We start from the raw sequence: 12656 nt of genomic DNA, 5'->3' as shown, positions 1-12656 counted from the left end.
TCCTCAGGGAGCAGGGACGGGGGCCTCCAGCACCCCGAAGGAATAGGGGTGCAGGGCTGGCAGGGGAGTCTCTGTCCTCAGGGAGCAGGGACGGAGGCCTCCAGCACCCCGAAGGAATAGGGGTGCGGGGCTGGCAGGGGAGTCTCTGTCCTCAGGGAGCAGGGACGGGGGCCTCCAGCACCCCGAAGGAATAGGGGCGCGGGGCTGGCAGGGGAGTCTCTGTCCTCAGGGAGTACCAGGCCGGTGCCAGGACGGGGAGGGGCGGCGAGGGTCCCCAGAGGTGACGCTAAGGGTGGTGTGCAGGGAGATGTCCGAGGAGGGGACGACAGGAGCAGGGCTTTGTGGGATGACGAGGAGTTGGGCAGAGAGCAGTGGTTCCCTCTGAGAGAGGTGGCGATGGGAGAAGCACCATGCGCAGCGTCATGACCCCCAGAGGCAGACAAGGGTGACGTCAGAGAGGGCCCCAGAGGCCCCTGCTCGGATCGCTTGCCGGAGCCGATTGGTTACCCTTGGGGTGAGGAGTCCACTCCCTCCCTCTTCAGGTAGCCGCTGTCTTTGGGGGACAGCCTCTAACTCAGCAAGGCTTGCCTCCTGTGGGCGCCCTGATTGTGAGCATAGCGTGCTCTGTATGGGGCTGTGACTCAGGGACAGGACAGTGGCTGGACCTGACCCTGCCCTTTCCAGCTGGGCCCCTCCAAGCCTCTGCATCACCTCCTCTCCCACCCTGTCACAGTCCAGCTTGGGGCCCAGCCATGGACATGGGGTGGGGCTCTGGGAGGGACATGTGACAGGCCCTGGCCCTTTCTGGGGCTGTGCTTAGAGGTCAGGTCTGGGGCTCCAGCAAAGAGGGCAGGTCAGAGGGCGGAGACATTCGGGAGCAGGGCCGGTGGACAGAGGTGGGTGACAGGAAACAGCTGGAGAGAGCCGGGCAGTGGAGAGGGACCCTTGGGACAGAATGGCGGAGGTTTGTTTCTGAGGGATTCCAGGACAGTGCCTGCAGGACGAGGCCGAGAGAGAAAGAGGCAGAGGTGTGGGCAGCACGGGAGGAGGGACCAAGGGGACAGGAGACCGAGGGAGTGGTGTCATCGATCCCTGCGGGGCGGGGGGGCGGCTGGGCAGGGCTCTGGAGGCTGCCTTGGAATCTGGACATCATCCAGAAGCAGGAGACACTTGGAAAGCCAGGCCCAGGAGGCGCCCGGTCAGCAACGCTTTTCTCTAAAGATCTCTTATTCCAGGAAGGGGCTCCACGAAACGAACCAGCACAGACCGAGCAGGAAGCAGCCCCGAGTGGTGGCTGAAAGGAAGGCACCGTGGTGGCTGGGGGGGCCTGGGGGGGACATCCCCTGGACCACAGGAAACAAGGATCTGAAATTCCAGGAAAAACCAAACGTGCAGAAAGGAATCTCGACCGCAGGCCTCTGCCCTGGAGGAGGCCCAGCGTGGTGGTGCCTGGACACTCGGTGTGCTGCGTGAGGCTGGGGAAAGGACACAGGCGGCACTCAGGTGGCTGCTTGTGGCAGTTACAGAAAAACAGGGAGCCCCTAGCTGGCCTGCCCTGAGGCACGGGGCTCCCCTGAGTGGGGAGGGCGGCGGGGTGGGGCGGAGTGGGGTGGGGGCAGGCCTTTCCCAGGCTCCCTCCCAGCCGGGCCGGCGGGCGGGGAAGGCAGCTCCGGGTGGGCACGTGGGCGCACAGAAGAGCAGGACCGCCAGTGGACAGGTCTCCTGAGGTGGCCGGGGCCGGGCGGGTCCCCTGGTTGTCTGGGTAAGGCTCTGTTTGGAGAGGTTAAGGTAGGGGGTGGGGAAGCTGGTTGACCAGGCAGAGCAACACCCATTCAGGGCCACAGAGGACAGGACGGTGTAGAGATGACAAGTGGGACCTGAGGGAGGGGCTGAGGAAGGGACACTTGCTGCCTGACCCCTGCCACAGGCTCAGCCTGAGCCTTCCAGACGTGAAGGAGGCCATTTGGTTCACCTGGTGACTCCCTGCTCCTCTCAGGCCTCAGTTTCCCCATGCTGCTCTGAGCCTTCCTGACAGACAGCAGGAGTGGCCGAGGGCCAGAGGACCCCTGCACCTGCGGCCCCACTTCCGGGTCCCCCAGAACCAAGGGCTGGGCCCGGACTGCCTGGCCCCCTCCTGGAGGAAGCCGGCTAATGTGTGCCACCGGCTGCCAGCAAGTAGGCCGCAAGCTGGGAGCCTGCGCGTGGGAGAGCTTCTGGGTGGTGCTGGGGGGCGGGAAGGGGGAGCCTCCTCATTTAGCCTTGTCTGGAGGCGGGGGGAGGGGGGGTGCTCCGTGGGGAGGGGCTAGGTCGGCTGTCCTGAGCCACCCTTGGACTCCTGCCCAGGGCCAACCCTTTCCCCTTTGTCCTTCGTTGATTTCCACTAAGCGCCCTCGCCGCCCCCCCCACTCCCTTACCCCCAGTGCTCCGCAGAGGGGGGGGGAGGAGGAGAGACAGGCACACAGACACAGAAAGACAGACAGACACACAGACAGGCACAGAGAGAACAGAGACTCTGGGCTCTGCCCTCTGGTCTCCTCCTTGAGACACCAAGACTCAGGGCTCATCTCCGAGACAGCCCCTGATGGTCACAGAGCAGGCTCCCCGTCCTCGCCCTCAGTCACAGGCTGGTAGGAAAGGGCTCCCACCTCCGGCTTTGATGCAGGGGGGCGCTCTTCTCCGAGGACATCCCTGCCCCCCCCCCCGGGGCAGCCCCGTGGGGTGCCAGCCTCCTGTTCCTTCCATTTCCTCTCCCCTTTCCTGTCAGCACTGTCACCACTTAAAGGAGAAGATTAAGGACGAGGTAGTGCTTTCACCACGGACAGAGGGTGACGACACTTCCTGGTGGCAGGTGGTTCTCCAGCTCTGGTTCATTTCCTGCCTCCCAGGTGGCCTGCTCTCTGTGTCCCAGCCGGCCCCTTCCGCCAGCCCTGTGCCAAGGCTCTCCACAGCAGCCCCACCCAAGTTGGGCTGCCCCCCCACAGCCACCCTCACGGTCCTCCCTCCCCACCTGGCCCGGTGCCCCACCAAGCAGAGCAGCAGCACCTTCCCAGGGCCAGTGAAACAGGTAGAGTAAAATGTTTACAAAAACTGCTGCATCCAGTCGGGCCCTGCCGGAACTGTGGCTGTTAGCAGTAGGTAGCTTATAAAACAACAGTCCGGGATCGAAGCAACCTGACTCCTTTTAAGTGTGCCTTTCAAATCTAAAGCTAAACCACACATCACAGAGAAAAACCCAACACCGCCTGACCTGTGGTGGCGCAGTGAATAAAGCGTCAACCTGGAAATGCTGAGGTCGCCGGTTCGAAACCCTGGGCTTGCCTGGTCAAGGCACATATGGGAGTTGATGCTTCCAGTTCCTCCCCCCTTCTCTCTCTCTGTCTCTCCTCTCTCTGTCTCTCTCTCCTCTCTAAAAATGAATAAATAAATAATAATAATAAATTAATAATAATAAATAAATTTTTTAAAAAAGAAAGAAAAACCCAACACCTGGCTGGACAAGTCCCTTCCTGTATCCCATAATAAGTGCCGCACAATCCCAGAGTACTTTGCTTTGCTGATGTACATATACCCAGACATCAGTGTTCGTATACCAGACGAACACTGGTATTCCAAAAAGGAGAAGCTTGTTAACCTACTTCCTGACTGGTTAACCCCAGCAACTTCTATGTTCTCAAGCCACAAAAAAAACCCTAGCCCCACATTTTCAGTGCTCAGAAGCTGGAGCCCTCTCAGCGTTCTTGCCCTCCACTGAGCCTCGATAAATCTGCCTTTGCTTTGTGGCCTGATCTGTGGTGGCGCAGTGGATAAAGCATCGACCTGGAAATGCTGAGGTTGCCGGTTTGAAACCCTGGGCTTGCCTGGTCAAGGCACATATGGGAGTTGATGCTTCCTGCTCCTCCCCCCTTCTCTCTCTCTCTCTCTCTCTTCTTTCTAAAATGAATAAAAAAAAAAAAAAAAAAATCTGCCTTTGCTTTTCTCAGTGTCCCTGCTCTGAATTCTTCCATATCAGGAGCCAAGGACCCAGACTCATCAGTAACAGCAGGACCTGAACTGGGTGGGTGACCGTGACCATGACGGCTGTGACGGTACCCGGCTAGGGTATTACTGTCCCTGGTCATTCTGTCAAACCCTAATCTAGGTGTCACCAAGGTCTTGTGCAGGTGTGATCTGTGCTCATAACCAGTTGACCTGAGTAGGGGCGGTCACTGAGATGGTCTGGGTGGGCCTGGCTCAACCAGTAAGAAGACTTGACGAGCGGAGCTAAGACATCACCTGGAAGAAGAGGGTCCCACCAGCCCTATGGACTTTGGAGTGGACTAATCAGTCCATGATTGAGTGAGTCAACTCCTTGTAACAAACTCTCGCTATCTGTCTCCCACTGGTCCTGCTTCCCATTAACCACTGGCTAGAATGCATTCCCTTCCAGCTAGGCTACCTCTCCCTCCCCCTTGGGGGCCTGGGGTGCCCCTCAGAGACCGGGGGTGGCCAACCACCCACAGGACATCAGATGGCCCTCCTTCGGAGTTTGTGAGTCCATGCATGAACTGTGTTAGTGATGGTTCCCCCATTTTGCAGATGAGTAAACTGAGGCTTAGAGGGACCAAGTTCGTGATCCTGCAGCCAGGACTCACCAGCATCCATTCCCAGGAAGCAACCTGTCTGCCCAGGTCCCCAGGGCCCCAGGGCCCCGAGAAGTCCGCTGGGCCTGCAGGCTTCTGGGTGGACTGGGCCCTGGTCGTGTAAGGATTCCCAGGACACCCCCTGGGAATGTCCTGGGAAGGGGGCAGGCAAGGGGGCGGGTGACAGGCTTAGCCACCTCTCAGCCCCCTCACCAGCTGCCTGCCTCAGGATGCGGCTGCAGGGGGCTAGCTTCCATACGGGGAGCGCCCAAGGACCTTCTAACCTGAGGCTCCACGGCCCTGACCAGCGGCCCTGGAGGGCAGTGGGCTCTGGTCCCCGGAGCTTCCAGAGACCCCTCCACCTGCACTGAGGGCTCGTGGCCCTGAGCTGCCTCCCTCTACAGCCCCATCCCAGCACCCAAGTGAGCAGAGAAACAGCAGCACACGTGCTTCTAAGTTTCAATGTTTTATTAACAAAATCTTATAAAAAAAAAAGTCTGTCTTCAGGGAAGGTGGTGGAAGGGCTGCCCACAGCCTGGCCTGACACTCAAGGCTTGGTCCATGGGGGCAGGAGACCCAGGCCCTCCCACAGCCTGTGAGTATGGGTTATGGCTCATGTGCAAAAATAGAATTGGAGAGGGGGCCGGCCGGGGCACCAGCTGGAGCGGGGCTGGCAGAGTCACCTGGAAACGCTGGTTCCTGAACCCAGGAAACCCCAGTGGATAGGCAGAGAGGGGAGCCCCCAAACAAGACCTGCTCTGCAGACACCAGTGCTGGGCCAGCACCAGAGCGTTGGTGTCGGGGAGGCGGGGGTCCAGGCCTGGACACCAAGAGGGCCTGGCAGAGAGCCAGCTCGAGCCCCAGGAGAAAGGCTTTGGGCTGTCCTGGGGCTGGTCCTGGGGCCCCTGGGCAGGGCCCGGGATTGCAGCCTCAGCCCAGGGCTCGCAGAGAGCTCTGGCAGGAGAGGACGGCCACACAGTGGGCGGGGCTCCTAGGCGGGGGCGGGAGAGGGCCCGGCTCCAGCCACTGCGGGCCAGGGGGCTGGCAGACTGGCGGTCAGCGGGGCGGGCATACTGGCAGTCCCTGGCCTTCACGCTGGCCCGTCTTCAGCACCAGCTCTTCGCTGGGTCTCCTCCCTGCAGCCCCCTCTCTCGCCGGCCTCAGTCTCCCCTGTGCTTGTGGGAGGAGAGGGGAGCAGGCACAGCAGCAAGGGCTTCAGGGGGGGGGGAGCTTGAGACCTGGAAGAAAGGAAGACGACGGTCAGGGGCTGGGCGGGTGGCTGGGGTATCCACCGGAAAGACATCACAGGGCTGCTCTCTGGGGACCAAAACCCCAAGGATCTTGGGGGGCTGCCTCCCTGCTTGCCCAGAGGACTAGGGGAGGGACTCATCCGCCCCCGGGGAGGACAGTGGAGGGTCAGGCGAGAGGGTTGAGTCTCCATTACCTGTCGTCACTCTCCTGGCTCCGTGGATGCTGACTGCTGCCTCAGCCGGTTTGAGGACTCGGGCCCCCTGGGACCCCCCGCCTGCCGGGGGTGAGTCACCTAGCCGGGCAGGAGCGCCCCCAGGCTGCCGTGAATCACGGACGCTGCTGGTGGGGAGAAGTGACGGTCCTCGTGAGAGCTAGCTCAGCATGCGCCCCCAGCCCTGCCTCCCACCCAGCCCCCTCTCCCTGACCCCGGGGCCTCTCCACCACGCCGCCCCCACCCCAGCCCCACAGCTAACTTTCTGGGGTGCCTCTGAGTCTCTCTGCGTGGGCTGGCCTGGAACAGGGACTTGGCCCTGGGCCCTCCCCGCTCTACGGCGACCCCTGGTGGTCGTGTCCTGACGCAAGGGCTCACCTGAGGGGCCAGGAGAGGGAACTCCAGGTCTGCTGCTGCTGCGGAGGCCGCGTCCCAGCTTCAGGGGTCCTCTAGGACCGGGAGCCGCGCTGTCCGGGGCTGGCCGGCTGTCCGAGGCTGGCCGGCTGTCCGGGGCTGGCCGGCTGTCCGAGGCTGGCCGGCTGTCCTGGCTGCCCAGCACAGCCACTGCCAGGAGAGGGCTGTGGCCCGGAAGCTGAGGTCCCCGTGGCCCAGGTTGTGTCTCCAGCTTCTGTTCTGGGGTGTCCCCCTGAGCTTGGTGCCCGCTGGCCTGGGCATCTGGACACTTGGTTTCTGAGTGCCCCGAAGGCCCAGGCATGGAGCAGGATGAGGAAGCTGGGGCTCCTGTCACGGCCTGAGTGAGTGAGTGAGTGTGTGTGGTGGGGGGAGAATTGGTAGCCCAGGCAGCCCAGGGCCCCAGAAGACAGACGGAGGGAGGCTGATAGGGCAGGACCCCGAAGGGAAGAGGGGCCCCTTTGCTGTCTGGGGGACAATGTCCATAACTGGATGGTGTGTGTCTGTGCACATCAGGCTAGGAAGCTACGGGGGTTTCCACCGGGATGAGGACGAGGGCTCTTCCCTGAGAGGGTCAGCCCAGCTCAAAAGTCAGTCCACCTCGAAAGTCCTGGTTGGCAAAGGCCACGTGGGGCCTGGCAGGCAGGCTGGGGCCCGGGATGCCCTCTACTCAGGCTGGGTCCGGTCGCTGGCCACAGACTCGTTGGTGAGGGCCGGCGTGAGGGCCTCCGTCTCGGCCTCGTCCTCGGCCTCGGCCGGGAGGTGGGGGCCGGCCGGCTCGGTGACCTGCTCCAGGCCGTCCTGCACCTGCATGCCCCTCTGGATGAGCTGCTCCAGGGTCTTGGGCAGCGGGTGACGCAGGAAGCGCTTGAACTTGGGCTGCAGGGTGCCCACCACGTACTGGATGATCTCCTCCTCCTCGGCGTCCACGTAGAGCGTCTGGTACAGGTCCCGCTTGCGCCAGAGGAACTGGTCCAGCGGCTCGCCCTGCTTCTGCGGCAGGTCCAGCTCGCGCTGCAGGGCCTCGCGGGACAAGGTGCCCTCGCTGTACTGCAGGAACTCCTTCTTGAACTCCACCCAGTTCTTCACCGAGCCCTGCTTGAACTCCCACCACTTCTTGGCCGGCCCGTTCATGTGGTTCTGGATCTGGGACAGCCAGTACTCCTCGGTGCCGCCCACCTGTCGCAAGTACTCCTCCAGGTGGCTGAGGAACTCATGCGGGTCCTCAAAGATCTGAGTGTCCACACCGGGGTTCGGCTGCCCGTCCTCCCCCGGCCCCCAGGGTGGGTACTCCTGGGCGTCCTCCAGCTCCTGCCCCGGTAGCTCCCCGGCAGCCGGGGGTGGGGGGATGGCGTAGGGGCTGACTGTGTAGTCGTAGCCATCGGCCTCCTGATAGCAGCTCTCGGGACCCCCGACTCCCACGGAGACGGTGTGGCGGGCTGACTCACTGCCCACCGGGTACTTGCCACCCATGGACTCGAGCCGATCCGCCCACCTCTCCAGCCGGTAGAAGACCTCCCGCCACACGTGCATCTCGCGCTTGACCCAGCGCTCCAGGTTGGCGATGGTCTCCTGGCAGCGGCACAAACAGGCCTTGATGGACTTCTTCCAGCGCTGGGAGTCGCTGGTGGGCACATAGCCGTCCAGGTTGCTCTCCAGCTTGCCCACCGACCTGTGCAGCCCCTTCAGCTCGCGCTCCACCTGCTTGGACACCTCGGTCAGCAGGTGCCGGTGGGTCCTCCGCACGTGCTCCAGCATCTCGGCGCGGCACTTACCGATCTGCAGGATCACGTTGGGCTTGGCGACCGGCCCGCCTCGCGGCCCAGGATAGGCGTGGAGGCCGCCGCCGGTTCTCTGGTCCAGCTCCATTTGCGCGCAGGTGGTCGCGGGGCTCGGACTGGAGGGACGAAGAGGGCTGCAAAGTCCTCCTGGTGCCGGCAGGTCTGCGGGGCCCGGCGGTGCGGTGATGCGGGCGCGCCGGTGGCGATGGGTCCGGCGGAGCGGCGGAAACTCGGTCCCACTGGGTCCGGTGCGGCGGCAGCAGCTCAGGGAGGCGGTGCGGGAGCAGCTACGCCAAGCTCTGCAACCAGCCGCCGCGGCGCCGGCTCTTTATGCTGCCAGCGCGCCCGTGGGCGGCCCCCTCGCCAGCCCCCGGCTCTCATTGGCCCGCGCGCCCACTCGCGCTCGGCGCAGAGGGAGGACCCACCCCCTGCACACACGGCTGGCCTCGGGTGACTAATCCGCTGGCTCCACCACCCCCTCCCCGGGCTCATTCAGCCCGCAACACCCGAGGGGATATTCTGAAGACCAACAAGCACCCTCTCCGCCCGTGCTGGGCGGAAGGTGCAGGGGTGTCCCTGGAGAGGCTGGGCTGATTGCGAGGCTGCCCCCACCCGAGGGTAAGGAGGAGGCCCCTCCCCCAGGGTATCTGGGTGGGCTTCCTCTGCCCATCTCTCTCTCCTTACTGGGAGGTGGAAGGCGGGGAGGCGCTGTGCTGGTGCTGGATTCTGCTCTCCTGGGTCCTCATGAGCCCCATCCTGACCCAGACGGGGCCCTTGCCCAGTTCAGCCGCAGATGTTCAGCCACAGATGACCCTGACAAGCACCCGGATGTTCAGACCCTTTCCCCTGAGCTGAAGGTTTCAAGGAGCCTTCAGGTGCACGCAGGTCAGACACACACACACACTCCCAAGTGTCAGGGGTGAGTTCCAGATGTGGCTTGGAGCGTCCGCCCAACCCTGCCCTGGGCTGGTCTTCCTGCGCTGTGTGTGAGGAACATGTACCCAGGCCATGGTTCTGCCTGGCCTCAGGCATTGGTGTGATGTGTGTGACGACCTGTTCAATGGCTGGACAGGACTGCCCAGTGCTCCACTCCCAGGGCTCTGGTGAGGCCCAAGACTTCTCCATTTAGTGCCCCCGGGGAAATCTGGAAGCTTCTTCCTGGGGTGGAGGTAGGGAGGACATGGAGGAGTCCTGCAGCCTACTGTAGCCCTAAGCCGCCTACTGTGTCCCTGAACCCCCCAGGCCACAAGGGGAAGCTGGTCAGAAGCTCCAAGACTTCCACGAGGTTAGTAGAGGGAGAAAGGAGGGGGAGGGAGGAAGGAAGAGGGCGGGAGGAGGGAGGGAGGAGGGTGCAGGCAGCCCTCCACAGGCAGCAGCAGCAGAGAAGAGAAAGCACCATATAAGGAATGGGGCTCCGGAAGCTGAGACTCCCCTCCGCCTCCCAGGCAGTAGTGGCAAGGGGAAGGACGTCCTTTGTCCTTCGGTTATCCCAAGGGATCGGGTCCCAGGCCTGCTGATTACCTGGGCACAGGTAGCACACAGCACAGCCCACAGCCAGAGGCGCATGGGCACAACCACTGCCAGTCAGGAGACCTCAGCCCCCACTGCCCACTCCCCTCTGCCTGTGTCACAAACACGCACACTGCACACTCATCCCCTAGTCATACCTCCCCCTCCCCACAGACATGCACCCCCCACGCATCCCCCCACGTGCACACTCACCCCTGCGTGCACACTCACCCCCTGGTGCACACTCAGCTCACTCGAGGGCACACAGCTCAGATGCCCACACTCTGGAATCCCCACTCCCCCCACCAGGCCCCTTCCCCCCTGGCTCTCCTCCCACCCAGAGCCAATCTGAGCTTCCTCCCCTGCTGTGGACGGGAAAGTCTTTCTGGCAAAAAAAACCTCTCCAAAAATCGCTCTCCTGGCATTTCTAATTAAAGGCGAGTGGGTGGGCAGAGGAGGGAGGGGGGACAGGCAGAGAGGGTTCCAGCACAGGAATATCCCGGTGCTGCCCAGCCCAGGCATTCCCGGAGCTGGAGGCCTGTGTGAGATGTCTGTGGGGACAGAGTGACCAGGGGGCCAGTGCAGCTGGCCTCCCCGGAGTCCGCGTGGGGCGGAGAGCCTGTGTCCACGTCTGAGGTGAGCGCGCCGTCTATGTCTGAGGGCCTTTGTCAGGGAAGGCGCTCCCTGAGCTGGTGGGGCAGGAACCACGCTCACCTGCACGTGTGCACACCCACATGCGTGTGCACACCCACATGCGTGTGCAGTGGAAGGGCCAGAGCCAGCACCTGAGTGACCAGGAGCTGCCCGCCCCTCCATCCACCCAGTTTACTGAGGATGGCACTCAGACCCGGGTCCCCTGACCAGCTGGGTAGCCTGGGCCAGGCATGGCTTCGTGGTCCTTGGGCCCACGGTGGTCTCCACCCTCTCCCCCACCCCACCCGAGGCAGCAGCAGTCTGGCAGGGCTGCCTGGAGTGGCAGGGAGAGCCCAGCCAGGTCCTAGAGGGCCAGGGAGGGATTGACCAGGCCTGGAAAAGCTGGGGGGGGGGGTGGACCAGAGGAGCTGGGGGAGGGGGGAGCAAAGGCAGGAGATTGGAAGGTGGGGATAATGTGACACCTTTGTGGGGGAGCTGGGCCAGAGAGGGGGGATCTCAAGGTTGGGTTGGGTTTGACCCAGACCCTTGGCGACCCCCAGGGCCAGTCCAGCCCGAGTCCAGGGGAGGGAGGCTGCTGGGGCCGAGCCAGACAGGCCTTGCACAGAGGCGGTGCTCACGGAGCCCGCAGTGACAGGTGACCCGCAGTGACAGGCGACAGGCTGCAGCTCTGCCTGCTCTGGGAACACGTAATCGCTGCCCAATTATCTCCCCAGAAGCCCTCAGCAAACCCCCGCACTGGCGCCTGGGGCACCATTCTTCCACCTCTGGGAAAGAGGCCAGCTGCTCCCCTGCCTGGACTGGGGTCTCCTCCGGCTCCGCCCCTCCGTGCCCACTCTCAGCCTCGCCCAGAGCAGGGTGTGGCCGGTGGGGGAGGGGCAGCAGAGGGGCAGCTGGACTGGGCAGGAGGAGGCAGGCCTGGGGACTCCACACCCCCGGGCCCCCCGCTGCAGAGGAGGGAGGCCAGGCCAGGGCGACCACAGGGAGGGGTCGGCCCAACAGACCCAGCCCCTCTTGGGTTCTGACTTTCTGCCCCTGGTGCTAAGATGCTTATCTCAAGATGGCCTCAGGGAGCCCCACTGCTCTCCCGCCTCCCCCTGCTCTGTCCGCTTCCCAAGTTCCGGGGGTTTGCTCGGCTCCCTCCTGGCTGGGTTCAGCGTCAGCAGTTAGTACCTGGGTGTGAGCACCAGCTCTTTCAGGGGCAGGATCGCAGGCCACCTCCCACGCACGTGTGCACACATACATACATGCACACACGTGTGTGCGTGCACTTGAATGTGCACATTCATGCATACACATGCTTCAGCTGAGGGCAGCAGCTGCTCCACGGCCCTGTCCCTGTGGCGGAGAAGCCAGGGCAGTTGGGGTAGGGGAGTCTGCCTCTTACTCTCACCTGCCCCTTCCTGCCCGGCCGTGGCCTGTGGGCTAGGTGCCCACCCTCCACAGGAACACTGCTCAGCTTGCCACCCTGTGGGGCCATTCCAGGTCACATGGCCTCATTCCGTTGCCACCACACCTGAAGTAGCTGGGAGAGGGACCAGGCCAGGTCTGTGACCGCCCACAGGGAGCCCACCGCAGGCCAGCGCCTGGACCAGCACTTCCTGGCGGACAGCCTCCCTCCATCCAGGCCCAGGGGCCCCTGAGCTGCAGGACCTGGGACGTTGGCCTCCTGCTCCCAGAGGGGGGCTCCCTGCACCAGGCTGATCCTCCCCCCCCCGAGGCCACTGCAGGGCAGGTCGACCAGTGGGCTCACCGCTGAGTGGCTGGAGCCAGGAGTAGGCCTGGCACAGAGCTGGTCTTCAGTGGGTCAGGGAACAGATGCAGGACCCGGCCGGCCCTTCTCCATCGTTATTTGTTGGGAGATGTTGGGCTCACCTGAGCCTCAACTCTCCACCTGTGCAATGGGGTAACAGTGCCCGGCTGGTGACCCTGAAGCTGAGGGCCACTCTCTTGCCCCATGCAGTCCTGGCCCCAGCCTCCTGTCACAGAGTCACTTCTGGGAGGACTGGGGAGGGGGGTATGGCAGAGACCCCCAACTATGGCTCTCCTGATGCTCCCTTGCTCTGTCTGCCTCTTCTGCCTCAGGAGGCAGCTCTGGGGCCGGGACATCTGCCCAGGTGGCTGCACAGGCCCCGGGGACGTGGGTGAGCAGCTGGCAGATGGACCTGCAGTCTGAGCCCGGGCAGCTGGGAGGACACCTGGCCCTCCCACTGGCTCTGCCCA

General features: G+C 63.5%; 1 protein-coding gene across 3 annotated transcripts; it reads right to left on the bottom strand.

Annotated features, from left to right (window-relative positions):
• Positions 1-5154: 5154 nt before the first annotated feature.
• On the bottom strand, positions 5155-12267 carry ARC (activity regulated cytoskeleton associated protein). Of its 3 annotated transcripts, none has more exons than XM_066265557.1 (6): positions 12187-12267; positions 11607-11771; positions 8958-9086; positions 6460-8572; positions 6064-6209; positions 5155-5857 (listed from the first exon to the last, which is right to left on the bottom strand). In XM_066265557.1, the coding sequence occupies exons 3-4, from the start codon at positions 9026-9028 to the stop codon at positions 7159-7161; spliced, it is 1485 nt and encodes a 494-aa protein (XP_066121654.1). In that variant the 5' UTR covers positions 9029-9086; positions 11607-11771; positions 12187-12267; the 3' UTR covers positions 5155-5857; positions 6064-6209; positions 6460-7158. The 3 variants fall into 3 exon arrangements, with proteins under 3 accessions (XP_066121654.1, XP_066121655.1, XP_066121656.1); XM_066265558.1 differs by having other exon boundaries at positions 11607-11958; positions 12187-12247; XM_066265559.1 differs by lacking the exons at positions 11607-11771; positions 12187-12267 and having other exon boundaries at positions 6064-6206; positions 8958-9204.
• Between the last annotated feature and the right edge of the window lie 389 nt (positions 12268-12656).

This window comes from Saccopteryx bilineata, chromosome 3 (genome assembly GCF_036850765.1).
Source record: "Saccopteryx bilineata isolate mSacBil1 chromosome 3, mSacBil1_pri_phased_curated, whole genome shotgun sequence".
In the NCBI taxonomy this organism is placed as follows: Eukaryota; Metazoa; Chordata; class Mammalia; order Chiroptera; family Emballonuridae; genus Saccopteryx; species Saccopteryx bilineata.
This window is presented reverse-complemented; position numbering and strand designations above follow the sequence as displayed.

Excerpts from the sequence above, each read along its gene's own strand:
- ARC (XM_066265557.1), bottom strand. The coding sequence starts at position 9,028 with ATGGGGCTCATGAGGACCCAGGAGAGCAGAATCCAGCACCAGCACAGC. Across the intron at positions 8,573-8,957 it reads TCCCCGCCTTCCACCTCCCA|AGCTTGGCGTAGCTGCTCCC; the intron begins GTAAGGAGAGAG and ends GGCTGGTTGCAG.